The sequence below is a fragment of the Notamacropus eugenii genome, chromosome 1 (assembly GCF_028372415.1).
Source record: "Notamacropus eugenii isolate mMacEug1 chromosome 1, mMacEug1.pri_v2, whole genome shotgun sequence".
Taxonomy (NCBI): Eukaryota; Metazoa; Chordata; class Mammalia; order Diprotodontia; family Macropodidae; genus Notamacropus; species Notamacropus eugenii.
The window spans coordinates 260264322-260282697 of NC_092872.1; the positions used below are offsets into that span (position 1 = coordinate 260264322).

Genomic DNA, 18376 nt, shown 5'->3' on the forward strand with positions numbered 1-18376 from the left:
TTGCAGGGTGTCTTCCAGATAAAGAGGCCCTGTAAATATTCAGCATAACCTACTTTTGAACTAAGCTATCTATAAAAGGTGCATACACTATCAGTTCAGGGGTATCTTCAGCATCAAACCAAAGTATCTTTTTTTTTTAAGCTAGTTGTTTTCTGATTTCTTGTGTTTTCCTTCAAAGGCTGAAGGTAAAGCAAATTTATAAGTTTTAGCATCAGATATATGCTATTCCTAAGTTACAAAATTTATATCTTCGGGGGGTAGGGATCCCTTATAGACTTGTCACTGTTAAGAATATAGACTGGATCAAAATTAAGGTAATCCTAGCAACGTGAGGGAAGCCGGCAAACAAGACAGAGAATGACCAGACCTATGACTTCATCAGTGTATAGAAGTCCTTGTGTAGAACTACCTCTTATCAGGGCAGGCTGGCACCTCAAAATGTCTCAGCTGGCTGGGCACTAATACGACAGGTGACTTGCCCAGGGCCATACAGTTAACGTATGTCAGAGGCGGAAAGTGCCCAGGCCTTTCTGACTATGAAATCAGCTCTCCAGCCACTAAACAACGCTGCCTGGGCCACAGTGACTAGAACAGATTAAGTGAGTACACCTTCAGGCCTAGCTGATACCAACTTACTATCATTTTCACTAATGATTTGGAGGCCGTTGTGAGCTAGCCCTCATCACAAAATGCCATAAAAATTAAAGAGATGTACAAAAGCCTCTATTGCAATTCTTTTTATCCCCACATCTGCCTTAGACTTTTCTGTGCCTGGGCTTGGCATCTGGTTAGTCCACCACCATCTGTATTTAAGAAAGTTTATTAAAAGGAGTAAACAAAAATCTTGTGAGTAATAATCTGATGGTCTAAACTTCATTTTCCGTTGCTTTATTCTGGCTTTTATTTTACTGGAAAACTAAAAGCTTGATACACCTCCAGCCTTTCTCATTGGTTCTGAAATGAATACATCTTCATAAATAAATATGAAGTTTGATGTTCGCACAGAGATGAGAGGATAAGAGAGAGAGGTAGAAACAGGAACTCGATGGTGAAGAACTACAGCATTAACTTCTTGAGTCAAAAGCTCATCTTCTTTTAAAAAATTATTTTAATTAAAAAATAAAGAAGAACATTTTTCACCTACGCTCTGTCATTTAATCTCTGCTCAGAGAGAAAGAAACATTTCTGTACATGAGCTGGTCTTTCAGAGAATCCCAAACAAACACGACATTCAGCAACTTCAGACAAAAACAGATTAAACAGAACTGTTTGGGGCATTTGAATCCATCTCTTGGGGAGTAAGAGCAGCTGTGGGGATCCACCTTGGAGCATTCGTGTTCTCATAGCTGATTACCTAGGACATTAAGACTAAAAATTTGTTGTTCTAGCAAAAAAAAAAACCAAACAAACAACTCCAAAGACCTCATTAAAAAATTTTTTTTCTGGAAATATGCATCACTAAGTATCATGAAACTTAAAACAGGCCTTTTTGTTTAAAATGTTAAATCATCTCATGGCTTTGTAACAGATTTAATCTACTTTTTACAATTAAGAACTTATCAACTCCTAAACATCCAGTAACACTCTGAAGGTACTAGAGAAAAACTATTTTAAAAAATCAATCCTAATTAAAGAAATTTAATTTAAATTACAATATTTTTTCCATGTAAGGCATTATGCTGACATCTACTGGCCTCAAATTGAACTATACATTTCAATCACTGTGTTTTTACATTATAAACTCTCTAGAGGAAAGCAGAACTCCTGACAATAGAGCACAAGGAACACATTCAAATAAGGCTCAACTTCATTTTCATGTAAACCCCACCGAGTTACCCAAAGAATAAAGGTGGCTTACTATTGCTTTCCGAGTATTTGATGGGGCTTGAATTTTAATCAGCAGTTTGAGAAGGATATGATGAGGAGGAAGAAGCTTTTTGTGATGAGTAAAAAATGTTGGGTTCCCCCAAAATCTTGCAAAATTATGCAGCATGCTGTTTTATGATTTACACTGGATTTTTAAAAGATGGACTGAATTCAAAATAAAAACCTAAAAATGATAATTCTATAAATAAGGAAATTTCGATTTGACTAGACATTTTTTATGAAAGACATTTGGTAATTAAATACTCGCTACTGTCCATTAAACTGATGAACTTTATTAGGGTTAAAACTATAACAAAGTTCATCCTAAAACATTTTGCAAAATTATTTCACTCAAAGAGTGTCTAGTAAATTGAATGCTATGAATTACAAGCAATTTTCAAAAGCAGACTCACATTCATAAAACTTTATACATCTTTCAAACTAACAGATATTTATACTACTAAAATCAAACATGCATCACTTTCAAACATTCTGGTATCATGATTTATATATTACATTATGTAACACCATTCTTCTCAAAAACAAATTTTATCATACATTTGCACCATTTTCTTTGGATTTTTGATCTCTGTCTTCATTCTTCACATTATCCTACAAAATAATGAACAAAGAAAGATGCTTTTGTTTCCACTGGTTTAAATAAAAATTTAAAAATGTGAACTGTAAAGGAAAAGCAGATACACCTGGATACAGGTACTCATTCACTTATAAAACACATGCTGGAGAGCTTTCTTTTTATTTTTACTTACTATTTATTTTGGGCAACAGCTCACCTCCCAGAAAAACAAAAACAACACATAAAACATCAGAAGGAAGCACTGGATATGATGAATACCAAATAACATAATAAAAAATGAAAATAATTATTTTTAAAGAGACAGGAAATCACTTATTACTAACATGTTGGATATTACTCCACTAACCTTGGTGTCAATTAGAAAAATTTGGTATGAATCTCTTCCAGGTGCCCATCTAAGTGCAAAACTAACAGTGGAAGGGACTTCAGGCCAAGATGGCACTTGTATGAAGACAGACTGTCCAAGTCCCATGGCATATGTTCTCTAGTAAAAACTTGACAGTCATGCCAGACCAAAAAATGACAAAGAAGTTCAGTGAGAAACTAGAAAATTACTTCTTCCACACCAATCAAAAGGAAGGGGCTGGCTACGGAAGCCATAGTTAGCACAAGTGGCAAAACCGGCAGCCTCCTAGTGCTGCCAAAAATAGGCTGGAAAGATGCAAGGCTCGTTGTCCAGGGCAGTGAGAGACTCACCAGAGTGGCATAGTAGTGCCCAGGCTGACAGGCTCTGAGATGCGCGGCACTGAAGATGCAACCTTCTTAACCTCAACAATACAAGGGATAAGTAAGGGAGGTGTAGGTCAATGCAGGAACCAAAGTGATGCACTTTGGTCAACCACCCCACCCTAAAGTGCATCAAGTTGCAGAGTCCCAGTTTAGATATCAATGGTGGAGATAAAAAAAAAAAAAGACCAGTATAAAAAATTTCAGATGACAAGAACAGAACTGAGTACAAGTTTTGAAATACAAACATAAGAATCAAGAGAAACTTAGAAAAATAAATTTGAGCAACTGGAAGGAGCTGGGAGGCATAAACAAGTCTCCCCTCAGAACCTGAATATCATCAAAGGGCATTAAGAATAAAGTCATTGGAGTACATGAGATTATACAGACAAGGAGGAAGGGAGGGATATTGGATGAAGCTCATTCTTATACAAAATCAGCAAAGAAGGGTGGAACATGCAATCAATGCATTAAATGCATTAAACTCAAGAAAGACAAATGAAGAAAGGAAGGGGTAGGATAAGAGGAAGGATAATACTCGGGTAGGGAATACTAAAAATCAAGAGAAACTTTCTAATCCTGAAGGGGGGAATTATAAGAGGAAAAAAAGAAATAGAATCTAAAAGGATGCTCATCAGTTTGGGAAATGGCTGAACAAATGGAATATGAATGTAATGGATACTATTGTGCCATAAGAAATGATGAAAAGGCGAATCTCAGAGAATATTACGTTATATGAACTAATAACATAAAGTGAACAGAAATAGGAGAAAATTGGTAAAAGGACTGTAAGAATATAAAGAAAAACAACTTTGAAGGACTTAAGAACTCTGGTCAATGTCAGTGATCAGTCATGTCCTCCAGAGAACCGAGAGAGAGAGAGAGAGAGAGAGAGAGAGAGAGAGAGAGAGAGAGAGAGAGAGAGAGGAAGGTGATGGACCTGAGGTAGAGAAAGAAACAAAGACTGGGTTTCTGGGGGATTCATTTTGCTTGACTGCTTATTTGTTACAAAGGGGTCATTTTTCTCTTGGTGTTTTGGGTTTTTTTGGGGGGGTGGGGAGATTATGGAAAAGGGTCAATGGTGGTGATGCCAAAAAACAGGTCCATTGAAATTTCTTTTAATACATAGAAGAGAACATAAGAAAGCACAGATGTGGACAAGGACAACTTTGAACATGACAGGATTTATTACATACTTTTCTAAAATGTATGGTGCCATATAATGTAAACTAAAAAGCTTTATAAGCATTATTCATTTGCATCTACTCTGCATTTTGAGAAACTGCTGGGCTAGGTAGAAACAGCCCTGGAAGAGACCTCAGAAATTATATGTCTAACCTTTAAATTGAACAGAAATCTCATCTCCCTTTACCTAGAAGAACCTGAACGATAGTGGAGCCCCTAGACATCCCATTCCACTTACAGCAGCCCACTGTCACTGACAGCAAGTTTTTCTTTCCCCATGGAGGGTTTGTTTCTTCCTGATTTTAGTAAGAGATGATTTATAGGGGTGGAACTCATTATTGCTTGGTTATGAGAGAAATGGCCATTGAGCTTGAGAATTTTATAAGCAGTTTTTATGTGCCACAATAACGAGAAATATTCAGCATGTCATCCACACTATAAAATTTAGCACTTAATTATACTTTCTTTAATAGTTCTTTGTGGTAAATTTTCTTAACCAAGTAATAATTATCTTGGGGGAGGACAAGGACTGCTTTCATGTTTCTTGTCTTCTACTGAGAACACGATAAATGCTCAATATACTGGTTTATTAAAACGAGAAGAATAAAGATGTGTCTGTAGGGAATGTGGAGCAGAAAGGGAGGGGCTAAAGATATATTTTCCTTCTATGTATCACCTAGAAAAGATTAATCAATCTGAGGGGCCACTTCTGATGGACCCTGAATGGAAGGAGTAGCTTGGAAGCATTAGAAAAGTAGCTAGAGCATTACTAGATAAAACACTATACACCAACTGAGATGATAAAATGCAACAAAGTACAAAAATGACAGTAAAGGGGAAAAAGTAAAAAAATTCTCACCTTCTTAAGAACAGTATGAATCTCATCCATAACTGTGGATAAACTTTTGATTGTCTTATTCAGTTGGTTCTCAAATTGCAAATTTGCATTTTCTGAAGTCTTCAGGTTTTCCTGCAGCTGACTAAGGTCCCTTTTGACTTCTCTGAGTTCACAAGTCAGGCTTTTGTTAGAATTTTCCAAATGCAAAATAGTCTTCTCATCCTCATCTGTAAATAGGGCATTCCAAATGATCAATCATCAGCCACCCAGTACCTGCAGTTTCACCAGGAAGCTAAAGTAGTCATTTGTAAAGCTGCTGAATGTTCACTGCCTTTCTTCCAGTTTTATTGGCAAGACCTTGAGCAGGTCACTGAATGCCTCTCTTGGCCTCAATCTCCTCATCTGTAACAAGTGGGCTACACTGGATCCATTTAAGTTTATTTCTAGCTCTAAATCAAAGATCCCAGTAGGCTGGTGCAACAATATGAGAGGGCAGAGGGCATATCCATGTCTTTTGACAGTGTCAAAAACTATTCCAAGTAATTTTATCTCCTAGATGAAAAAAGCTCAGAGGTTTAGAGCCCACAGCCCCACAAGCCTCCAGGTGACACTGGCACAGAAGTTGGAGGGGTTGAACACAATCAAAATCACAAACAAAGTCCCTGGATGATGACTTTGCATTTCACTGCATTCACATAAACACCAAACTTGGGGATGGGAGAAGAGGTGGGAAACAGGCCTTTCTCCTTTCTTACCTGTTTTATCCTCCAGTAACTGGAGTTTCTGTTCTATTTCAGCTCTGACTTTTTCACTCTTCTCTAGTTTTTGCAGGAGACTCCCCACATCCACCATTGCACCATTGTACACTATCAGGCCAACATTTTCTTCCACAACCTTTGACTCCTGCTTTACTGTAGGTGTTGGAAGCAGCAATCTGTTTCCTATATTAGAATTAAAATGCACAAATTTAAATTTGTTAAGTAGTTATTCTTTTGCCATAAAACAAACTTAAAAACAAATCAGTCCAATTTTGATCAACTCTGCCATCAACGACCCAAACTCTGGGATGTTGCCCTTTGATTACCCAGCATATCTTCCTGCAACGCTTCGGAATCTTCATGGTTTTCTTCATCTTTGGAGGTATCTGTTAATTTTCGGTAAAAGCAGGATTCTCGGAGCACTACTTTATTAAGCAGTTTCTTAACCTGTTAGTTACAAAAAGACAAAAAAGGAAATCCTGTCATGACTTTGCAAGGAATATAAATTTATGGAAGATCTGCTATGAGAATTACTTTACATGATTTACTACTACAAATTAAATCTTTAATTTCGCTAGGAGAGTCAGGCTTTTTTTTTTTTTTTAACTAACACTCAAAGATGCAGAACGTGTGCAAAAATGTTTACCAGAGTCCTTTAAAACCATTTCCGAAGGTCAGCCCAGTACATTTATTGTTAAATATTTCTAAAACAAATTACCTGAGCCCGGGAAAGATGAAGCCCGAGAGTATATAGTATTTCTTCCATATCCTTTTCAAGCAGGTAACCACAGTGGCTTTGATCAAAATAAACAAATGCCATCAAAAGATCCCTGTTCACTGTAATCATCTGTGTCTTGTCTTTTTCCTAAAGAAGAGGAAGGACAACTGAAGGTGCCAGTAGATACCTGTTTTGACTCGCAATGTTACCAAATGAATGTTAACAAGGAAATCCTTTCCTTAAAAGTCTGAGACACTTTGGACCTCTGCTTTGGACACTCAGTTCCCCAAATTCCACCTTAGTGCTTCAAGAACACCAAAAACAGTGTAACAGTTGGGGGATGCATAAAGTTCAACTAGTATTTCTTGGCTCCAAAGGCTGACTGAGCTGCTTTATCTGGTTGTCCCCTAAGCTAGGGTGGTGGGATGAGGTCAAACAACTGAATAATGCTTGACTGGTATGTCTTTGGCTACAATTTTGAAGCACATGTTTAACACGTGGGAAAAGTAAGACAATGAAAGAAAGGTGACATTTTAAGTAACAAAAATTTTAAATGAAGCCAATAATTAAAAATCTGTAAATGTTCAGGTGAACTATTCTATTGAAGTGACAGCTGTTATACAAAGAGCAAGATAACTTAGAAGCCAAACTATTTCTTAAATGAGTATTTTATTCATTTTGAAGCACCTTATCTTTAGAAGCTCTCTCCTTGCCATATCGATTAATCTCTCTTTTGTCATCCCGTTTATTCATCTCTTCCTCATCCCGATCTATCAAAACAAAAACAAAAAAACCCCCAAATAAATAAAAAATAAAAGCAATCAAAGCAAAAATTAAATATGAGTATTTAATAATTAGGGTTAGAAATGACTTTTTTATTCTCTAATATCAAATTAGAATAATCATTTTCAAAAAGATCTAGTATATAGAAATTATATTTGTGACTTTTTAAAAATAACAAAGAGACTTACTATACTTTTGCATATAAAAAGTAGTAGGAGGATGAATAGGAAGGCACATTAGCAATGGGGAATGAGAAATAAAACATCAAAAAATGCATAAGGAAATAATACTGTATTCAATGTAAATGACTTAATCCACATAAACTATTTGATGAAGAGATTAAAAAGCAAGAAATTTAAGCCAAAAACCGGTTACAGAATTTTAAAAGTTCACTACAAATTATGGACAAATATCTATAATAAATAATGTTCTAGGCTCAGATATGGTTTATCTACTCCAAAAATTGAGATAAAAATCACCAGGGCAAACACCTAGGATGTGGAGCCAAAGGGTGGAGGATAAACCATGCCTCTGGATCTTAGTATCCTTTAAAATAATGAGATGACCTCAAAGGTACCTTCTAGCTCTAAGTCTTATGGAACCTAATAATTTTAGGAAGAGTCAGAAGGCCCGTGTTCTGATGTTGGCTCCACAGTTTCATACTGGTATGATGCTGTATGAGTATACTGAACTGCTCTGAAGTTTAGTTTCAATGGCTCTAAAATACAGACTGTTTCTAACTGTTATAATCAGCAAGAGCAGAGTTTATTTTATCTAAAGGTAGCCTTACATATAGGCATTTATTCAAAATATCATATGTGCTTTAATCTTTCCAGAAAAGAAAAGTACAATTAAAGAGCTAAAAAGTCAGAAGAGAAAAAAAAACCATAAGTAGACAATCTGAAGAATATAGAAGCAATTTATGAAAGCTCTTTCCTATAAGCAAGGATTTTGGTGATAAACTCCCCATAATCTAATCAAGTTTTCAAGGCAGATTTTTTTTTCATTATGGGCAAGGAACAAATTAATTATCTGTAAAATATGACTTAAAAATAAAATGTCAGAGAAGACAAATAATCCTTCTCATACATTATGAAATCTAAAGTACAGAATTTGAATATCATCCCTTAAAAACATGCAGAAAACATGCTTTCACATCCTGAAACTGATTAGCAATGGCTAAAGAAGTGGCCGCACCGTCCTCCTCGTCTTCAGCATCTTCGGCCTCCAGGGGGTCGTACTCTTCCTGGTTATTGTCTTCTTCAGTCTCATCATCATCTTTGTCATCTTTTCTTTTATCTTCTTTCTGTAATTAAAATGCTTCCCAATTAAACAAGAGGCATCTCCCTAAGTCCTAAACAACTAGTTATTATTTTATATGAGAAAAAAGTGCTCTTTTCCAATAAATTTTTGGGGACACGTAAGAATCAATATACCAAGAAAACTAGACAGGATTGTTGAGTGAAAGAACAGCAGCAAACGCATTTCTAACAAGACATTCTGAACTTTTCTATATTATAAAAAATGGAGGAAGAAAGTAAAACCAGAGTTTTCAAAATCCTGAGAAAGATAGATTGGACAAGAAGAAGTGCAAAGTGGGAACATCTGAACATATTTTGCTAATTGTGGAAATAAACGGCAGACCTTTCTGTCTTCTCGGTCATCTTTCCTATCTTTATCATCTCCTGATTTTCTCCTTTTTGGTTTTGGCTCATCAATTTCATCATCCCTGTCTTCTTTTTTCTCTTTTCTCTCCTCCTTTTTGCTTTTCTTATCCTTTTCTTTCTTATCCTCTTTTTCTGGAAGGGATATTAATGATTTATATATCCGGACACCAAAGTCTCTTTGAAGCATTTCATTGAAGAGTTCAGCAAATAATGAAACCTACACAAAGACGTAAAAAATAAAACAAAAAACTTTTTAAAATGCCTTCTCCTTTGGACATTAAAACAAAGAATATTCAGCTAAACAGAAAAACAGTAGTAACCTTAGTTTTCAGCATAGTAATACTTGGCTCTTCCAAGAGTCTACTGAAAGTAAATCTTCATAATCTAGTCCTTTCCAGCACCTAGATTACGACAGCTGATATTCATGACCTTATGGTCTTGCAAAATCTTAATGTGTCTTGAATCAAAGATGAGATTTATGTTTAATGCAGTTTTAAAATAAGTATATTTCATTATATAATTCTTTTGGGGAATTCAAAGATTATTCAGAGGCTTTTTAATTATTTGAAAATTGGCAACCTAGCTACAAACATGGAACTCAATCAACATTTGATTAGTCAGAATGTCTATCCTCCTATAACAGAGAATTTAATAAAATAGGCAAGTAGTAAATGTATCTGAGAACAGGATTAATATGGTTCCTTTTCAAGGATGAAGTTCTTCATAAGAAAAGAGATGCAGCATGTTTAATATTAAAGTGACCAACACTATGATACTTATTGCTAATTTTGTGGTACACCATGGCCATTCTTAGTTCACAAATCCCTTAGGAATGATTTGTCTGACTAATCCCAGTAATGATATTTAAAAATAACAAGGAGTTGTAAAACTTATAACTCCTCAAAACTAGGAGCTGGTATCCAAGGGTGGGTGTCTCTTCTATTCTATAAGAAAATGAATTTGCAGGGTCAGAGAATTTAGAGTGGAAGGAATCTTACGAGACCAAAATGAAATCCAGAAGTCAAATGCCTGGGGCCACACAGATGTTTTCCACTTTGTCACAATCAATGTATTCATCTTTGATCATGTAATAGCTTCTATCAAAAGGGATCTAGGACATTTGTGATAACAAAAGCTATTAAGAAAATAATCTAACACTCAGGAGTAGAATTGATATTCTCTCATTATGAATCATAATCTGTTTGGAAAACAAATTTCTTTTATGAGTTTTCCCCAACTTTCTCCATTCTGCCTGGTAGATCAAGATTCTTATCACGGATCCAGTACAAGCAGGGATTATGAAAGAGACCTTGTACAATAAAAACTTCTGTTTGGAGCTGATTATGCCCAAATGATGGATACCACCACAGAATTTTCGCCTTGCTATTCCATGGATCCAAAATATAAAACTGCACAGTGTTTTAGCATGTATAGTCTAAGTTATAGCTAGTGGTGCAACCCAAACCATATTAAGAGGTCGTTGAGAAATGTTTAACAAAGTAAATAAAAATACCATACAATATATATGAGGTTAATTTGTGGTTTTCTAAAGTGAATATGTGGCCTGTAGGCATCCATTTCCATTTGAGGTTGATACTACTAACTTATAGTACACTCTACTTATATCAAGAAGTCTGAGAATGCTGTTCTATTTTGTTTTAATTAAGGAATACCATTCTAATTTAGGCATGAAAAATTTCAATTTTATTTTAGAAAAGGGGTGTGTAAACCTTTTAATCAGGATTAAATGCAAGATTCCCAATATTAAAAAGTTTTATAAGCTAAATCATATACCTTATAATTCTTAAGCTCTGGTACTTCATTAGTAAAAACAGAAACTGGATGTTGCTAAGTTGTTTTAGAACAATAATGTAGGACAGTACAAGGAAATGCCAGATAGAAAAGAGCTAATAAAGTCAACCCACTAGTATGAAAAGTTCCATGTGGAGTGCAATAACAAAGACTTTTCTCCCTTAACCTATTAAATAACATCTGTCAGTTAAAAAAGGGACAAACTTCAGGTAAAATTACCTCGAATGAATGTTCCTTGTTATCCTCCAATCTGTAGTCCAGAAGCACACTCAGAGACATGATGCTACAGTCAAATTTGCCGCTCTTTGCGGCCCAGTTGGGGTGCACGATGATGGCCGGCTCATCAGGTAAAACATAGCGCCTTTCACGGCGCTGACGCTCCATTTCCTCCTGGCGTTTCCTTTCTTCTTCCTACATGTTTCAAATTTAAAACTGTGTTGATGAACCTATTTTACTTTTAAAAGCCGAGCATGCAATCATGTATCAAACGAGCATTATCCAGAAAGGCAGTCTATAGGAAGAAAGACAAGTTCCTCAGTCAAATGACCCCAAAAGACAAAATGTAATTGTCTTACAGTTCTTTGTTGGGACCAAACCAATAGCTTGATAAGGGAAACAGACACATATGAGAGGCTAACAAAGATATCAATGGTCACATTTCTATGTTTCTCTCCAGGCAGTCTCTAGATTACCCTACCTACTTCAGTTTCACTTTTGCTGGTGTTTTTGGTATATCTCTTCCCAACTTCCCAAAGACACAGGAAAACCTCCTGTAGACCATGTGCATCCAAAGCACACCAATCAGCAGTTAAGTGGCAGGCACTGATGCAGTGCTAGGGATACAAAAGACAAAACTCCACAGTCCTTAACCCTCAAAGAGCTCACACTCTGTATTAAGAATAACATGTACACAATAGAAGAATCAAGAGATTCAAAGTCATTTTCAAGGAGGATGAGAGAAGATGGGAAAGGTCAGCTGGAGGGAAAGGTCCTGTGTAGGAGGAGGATGAGCTGAACGTTGTAGAGGGCAAAGGCTTCTGACGGGAAGAGTGGAAGAGGGAAAGTACCCCAGGCCCAGGTGACAGCCTGTGCCAAAGCATGAAGATGACACATGGAGCTCTCCATGGGAGAGACAACATGTCTGATGGTTAAGTCGAACCACAGGGTGTGTGATGGGGATGTAGGCTGCAGTGAGATGGTGAAGGAAAGGCTTCAGAGACTAAATAAACAGGGGAACTTGTGCTGTTTTCTGGAAGCAACAGAGAGCTACTGGAACTCATTGAGCAGGAGTGTAGTATGACATAAATCACAAACTCAAGATAATAGAAAGGAACCAAAATTTGTTTTCCCAAAAGTCTTTATTTGTAGTTATCCTTCCAAAAGAGAGCTCAGTTGCCTTGCCATGTTTATTTGAAAAGGTGATGCTTTTGAAGTTAGAATCACTAAGGCTGAGAGGACCAGATCATACTACACTGCAAGTTCATGACTCTCACCTGAAGACTCAATCTAACCAAATTACTATAGTACAACTGAAGGCAATGAAGACTGGAATAGGACCCACTCCCTAAGAGGGGGTGAGGTGGGGACAGAAACTCTCCATAACTAGCTTTCTACATGTAAATTCTACAAATCCTCCAGACAGATCTTGGCCTGGGAGCCCAGGGTTCTGCCAGCACAGCCCAAGCCCTGCTAGTTCCTATTCAAGCAGAGATTCAGTGACTACTCCAGGCCCAGCCTTGAGATACGTGGGAGGTTCATCACAAAAAGACTGGCTACCAAGAGATGCCCTAGTGAGAGCACTGACACTTCTTTACTACTGGCACCAAGAAATAGCAAGGATTTGAAATAAATCCTCTCGGAGTGCCTAGGGAATGGACTGACGCGCACCTTAGACCCCAACACTGCACCATGGCCATACCTCTTTATCGTCCTCAGATTTCCTGTCTTCCTCTTCTTCTTCTTCTTTTTCAGATTTCTCCAACTCCTTCTGTTCCTCTTTCTGTTCTTCTACTTTAAGCTGTTTTGTCAGGCGGGCTATCAACTGGGATTTTAATCCTTTAGAACTAAGAGCTCGGCTTTCTAATTCTTTACGAAGGTCATTTACCTAAATGAGTATATATTAAGCATATAAATTAACACAATCTAAAAGCATGAAATCAAAATATGGAACCAACTCAATAAAGGTCTAGACTTTAGTAAAAATAAAAACGAAACAAAAAACCAAGCAACTTAATAGTGAAACAAGTGAATAAAAATCATAATCTAACTTACTTAAAATAAAACTCTGATTAACTGGAACTCAATTATCTGGAATCCTCAATTGATTTTTTAAAAAATCCAATATTCTCACTTTTGAAATGGTGGGAGACCTGTGATTTTGCTGGTGAGGAAGCTCCCTCCTCCCACTATAAGTCAGCAGAGTCTTGGAAGGCTTAGGACTTGCCCAGGGACACACAGCTAGGCTGGGTCAGACCAATTCTCTAGTCACTACAAATGCTGCACTTCATTTTTATAAGAAATAAATCACACGGTATGAGATTAAATTCCTGTTCTTTGAAGCTCCTCTTTGGGTTACACGTTGAAGCCTGCTCACACACACACACACAAGGCATCTCTCGAGGGACCTATTTGTGCTATTTTTTAGTTCTTCTGAGACTGGTGCATTCCATATCTTGCTGTCAGCGCAGTGTGGGCCTTAAGATGAGCTGTGGTTTCCACAGGAAGAATGGAGTCCTTAAGAGGAGCTCTGCAATTTCCTCAAGGTAATTCAGCCTGCTTTCCTCCTCCTGTTCAATTTAGATGACCCAATCACTGTCCATCTGTTTCATCTGCTCATACTGATGGACAATGAAGAACTTCAAAGAAGACGTAAAAGATGGGATCAAAGAAATGTGGGACAGGAAGGGAAGCTGGGCTGGTTCCATGGAGAGGAATGACAGGTGAACATCCAGAGGCTCCACTGATTTCCTTGCGATGTCAGAAGAAAGTGAGGCCTCCAGTAGGCTGGGTGGACCCCACGAACAAGAGTTGTACAGACTCTACATAGTTGTAGAGAGCTTCCAGGTGAATGAGATCACAGATCCAATGGAGAATTGAGGGATTTTTTTGTTTTTTTAAGACAATCATATTTAGTCCCTTCTGTAAACTAAAAGACCTGATGATGAAGATGACTCAAGGAGCTGTAGAATTACTAATGGGACATATAATAAAATGCGAAGAGACTTACATTCACAGCATGGCTTTTTCTGTGTGACTTGAACTCTTGTTTCACCTCTAAGATCTTTTGTAGCTCTTAAAATTCATGAATTATGGTAATTTCCTCCTAAACCTGCTCTTCCTTCTAACTCTTAATGGCAGTACCAATCTCCCCAAATCAATGCTCTTGTGGGGGATCCTGGACGAATTCCTCAGTCTGGTTCCACACAACGTACTCAATATCTTCACTCTCATCCCCCTTTCCCCCCCTTCCCATTTTTCACTGCCACCACCTTTATTACCTCCCCCTTGGATTATGAGAAAAAGTCTCCTAAAAGATCTTTCTATCACTAGATTCACCATCTCAACCACACTTTGAAGAAATGTAATGTTTTCATCTCTAGAAGTCTTGCCATTGGGGCCTCTGAAAAACAACTGCCTCAGTCATCCACTCCACTCAGGCCTCACTCGTCATGCTTCACTTCCTCCAAACCTTAACCATCCCATAATCAAATCAACTCTGGATCTCTTCTTTTATTCACTTTCAAGCCAAAATACTTCTCCCTGGCCACCACTTTTCAACATGAGGTCTCTCCCTATTTGAACGCAAGCTCCTTATGATAAGGGTCTGCCTTTGCTTTTACATTTGTACTCCCAGCACCTTGGAAGCATTTAATAAATCCTTACTCATTCGTTCACTCACTGTTCCAATTCATCTTGCACACCGTCAATATTCTTCACATTTATCCTCCTATGATCATGCCAATCTTCATCAAAGATCTTCAATGTTTCCCTGAAGCCTATGATGCTAAGTAAAAACTCCTTATCCTGAAATTTATGGCCCTCTGTAATGTCAGCTCCTCTCCTACACCCTCTAAATTACAGTCAAACTAGACCTTTGCCCTTCGGAACCCATCCCTTGGGCAGTGTACTTTTCATCCTTTGCTTATGGTCTCTACCACCCGTACTTCCCTCCCTCCCTCCATACTTCCAGATCCAACTCTTGGGGAAGCTCACCCTGTTTTCTTCAGCTGGAAACCAGCCCCCTTACCCGGTCTTGTTTCACTTATGTCCCTCTTACGCATAACCACATTCTAGTTTGTATTATGTTTACCTATGTGTGTCTTATCCCTTAGCAATCATAAATTCCTTGAGGGAAAGGACTAAGAATTTTTTATCTTTCTATTTCAACTCAGCTGCTAGCACAAATGGTGAATGCTCTACAAATACTAGCCTGATGGAAAATGTTTTACTAGATACACTCTACTGAATAAAATCAAGTGGGCTATGACACAAGGAAAATTTCAGGAACAAAGATTAAAACAACAACAAAAAAGGGTTTTGCTTAACTTCCAATTAACCAGCAATCTAAATAATCAACACATTTCCATCACAGGCAACTGATGGTTTTAAGTGCTGTTAATTTTCAACTACACAGAGTGTCCCAAAGTCTTGGTGTATTCTGAAGCTATAAAAAACTTAAAACAGAGTTAAGACTTTTGGAACACCTTGGATTTTTTAAATTTGTAGAAGTTGGTAGTGTCAGTTCATTACTATGACTACTAACTGGTGCAATGTTGGGGAGAAAGAGTCAGACACTAGCATTAGAGATATCAAGCCAGATAACTAAAGATTTTCAAGATTTTCTCCTTTTTGTATTATTTCATTCTCATTCGAATGTTTATCTGTTCCTATTTGTTCCTGTTTCAGGGATCTGTGCAAAGTACTATATTATTTGCCTGGAAAGAATGTAGAAAAAAATTTAGAATGTTCAGGATCCAATAGAAATTTTACAAGCAATTTACTTGATGGCATTTAGGAATTGCTTTGTGACTTCCCTAAGACCAAAGTTTCACTCAAATAAACCAGAATGACTGAAGCCAATTTCACATATAAGGGTACATAACCTTATCTCTTCTATTCTTCTGCATAAAAGCTCATCTTTAGGGGCCTCAATTTCATCATTAAGTAGAATGAGTCCATTGGATTACATGATCTAGGATCCTTTCAAGATCTAAAACAAAATCTGTTTCTATGAAGATATTTCAAATTTTATCTAATTCCAATATCCTAAAAAAAATAAAACAATCACAGAGATCACATTATGAAAATTTGTTTTCACTACATTATGTGACATTATTAAGGGTCTTCACAAATGTCTCAATCACAAACTGTCAAAACAGCCTGTAATGTGGTTAATCATTAGTTAGTCATGCACTAATCCAAGTGCTAATGCTGCTAGAGTCAGTGCTCCCTTTCCACTTTGTTCAGGTACAGCACACAAGCTGGGGGAGCTTGTTTCCACAGCTCAATAGTGCCCAGTATCCCAAGTCTGAAGTGGGTTGAAGCAAGAGGTGTGATAAAAGCTGCCAAGTGGGGAGTGAGAGATGCAAAATATTGTTACTGGCACCCTAAACCTTCTACAAAACAGCCCAGCTCTCCTTCCCTTTGAGGTTTTCTGATCCTTAGGCTTTTACTTCTAGTTTCTTTTGAAACATGTGACTACCCTGAGGTTATTTATCTCTTTGGGAAAAGGAGATGTCTTTTGAAGATGAGTTCCATTCCCAGAATATAAGCTTATCTGTGGCAGCTTAGGCCCATGCCCAGGAATGATATATTTTTTCGAAACGGGCAGGGAGATTTAGAAATAAACAAAGGTCTAACTTTAACTTGGTCATAACTTTGTTTTATATAATGTAAGTACCAATAAAATAATGACCACATGATCAATTTCTGCTTGATGTGTCTTCAACTTTACATCTCAAAGTGTATGTCTCTTTGTGTTAAGTTTTTAATTTGGTTTTGTGTTGATCTGCATGGCCATCTTACCTCTCTCAGACCCCCAAGACCATTCTTACTTATCTTTGTATCTCTCCAATGCACAATGTGCAGAATGCTCTGCACACAACAGACTACTAAATGGCTACCAAGCTGCACTTTTTAGTAAAGCTCCACTTCAGCTTCCTCCTAAAGTGACCTTCAATCCAGAAATTACCCTATCAGTAAAGTCTCCCAAGGGTCCCTGAAGCCCCTTCGTGCCAAGATCCAAGTTAAGCACCACCTTCATTCAGAAAGTTACCTTCATTGTCTTTGGATCAAGTTTAGACCAATGGGTGGGGGTGGAGATTTCTTTCGCCTCACCATCATCCTTCTCTTCTTCATCCTGACATACAAAGTTAAGAGTACAATTATTATTCTGAAGCCTTAAAAGGATATTAATTTATTCTTAAAATTCTGTTGCTGATCTGTGCAAGGTCACAAGTGTTTCAGATTGTCTTCTCCTAAAGTTATTGTTTAGGCAAGTCCACGTACATACATTCTACCACTTTAACTGATCACAAAGACACTCATCAGCCAATCAAAGCCAGATCTGTGAAACACAAAAGGGTGATAAATTACAACACAAAGGATATCAGGGATGCACAGACACTGATGGTCTCCACTAACCACACAGTGTGTGATCTTGCCCCAATTTTCAAGCCACCCAAAGTTAATCTTGATTTAGTCAGACCTTTAAAATGTACCAAAGACGTTGCCACATAGCCTGAAATTTCAAAGCTCTCAGACTTGTGGTTGTCCAATTTCAAATATCCATGATTAGAACTGATGACCGTGAAAAAGAAAATTTTTTTATAATTTTAGAAAATGGCAAAATGTTTAAAATGGCTTAATACTGAATCTTGCTCAACAACTGGTCCCAGATTCCAGCAACTAGACCTATGATGAAAACAAAGCTTTGTGCAATTTAAGCACAATTTACTTTCCTCTGTGGTCTCAGCATTCATTAAGTTAGCATAATTGACGAATTGGTTTTGGTTTTTTGGTTTTAAAGAGAACGGAACGTACAACTACTCTGCTGAAAGCTGGATTGCCAGTCGCTGTTACCAGTTATGTTCCTCCGTGTGTGTTTATCGTGTAGTATGTGATGTGCATTTGTGCCTGTGTTCCTGTGCCTGTGAGAAGCGGAAATAGAAAAAGGGATTAGCGTTCAGTGCCTGTTCTCCATCAGCCTCCTTGCGTTCACCCTGTAGCTTCTCGGCCAGCTGCTGCTTGTATCCTCGGGAGAGGGTTTCCCACTCTGAGCGGGTGGGAAGGCAATGCCAAACATCCGGGAAAAATAAAACCACTGTCTCCACATGAGCTGGAACTGTACGCCCCTTGTGGGTCTCCTCAGGGCGATGGTAGCGAATCTCTGCAAAACGGTACCTGTTGCAAGGGAAGAAGCATGTT

The 18376-nt window shown here is 37.5% G+C and overlaps 1 protein-coding gene across 2 annotated transcripts in view; it reads right to left on the reverse strand.

Annotated features, from left to right (window-relative positions):
* Positions 1-1090: 1090 nt before the first annotated feature.
* Positions 1091-18376, reverse strand: part of CCAR1 (cell division cycle and apoptosis regulator 1) — a 50737-nt gene continuing 33451 nt past the window's right edge. For both annotated transcript variants that reach the window (XM_072628771.1, XM_072628772.1), the window contains exons 14-25: positions 18142-18352; positions 17226-17309; positions 12870-13055; positions 11171-11362; positions 9117-9356; positions 8670-8778; positions 7377-7459; positions 6690-6836; positions 6298-6418; positions 5969-6154; positions 5235-5440; positions 1091-2478 (exon numbers count right to left, since the gene is read on the reverse strand). In XM_072628771.1, coding sequence (XP_072484872.1) covers positions 2419-2478; positions 5235-5440; positions 5969-6154; positions 6298-6418; positions 6690-6836; positions 7377-7459; positions 8670-8778; positions 9117-9356; positions 11171-11362; positions 12870-13055; positions 17226-17309; positions 18142-18352 — 1825 coding nt within the window. In that variant the 3' untranslated portion in view covers positions 1091-2418. The remainder of the gene's footprint in view (positions 2479-5234; positions 5441-5968; positions 6155-6297; positions 6419-6689; positions 6837-7376; positions 7460-8669; positions 8779-9116; positions 9357-11170; positions 11363-12869; positions 13056-17225; positions 17310-18141; positions 18353-18376) is intronic.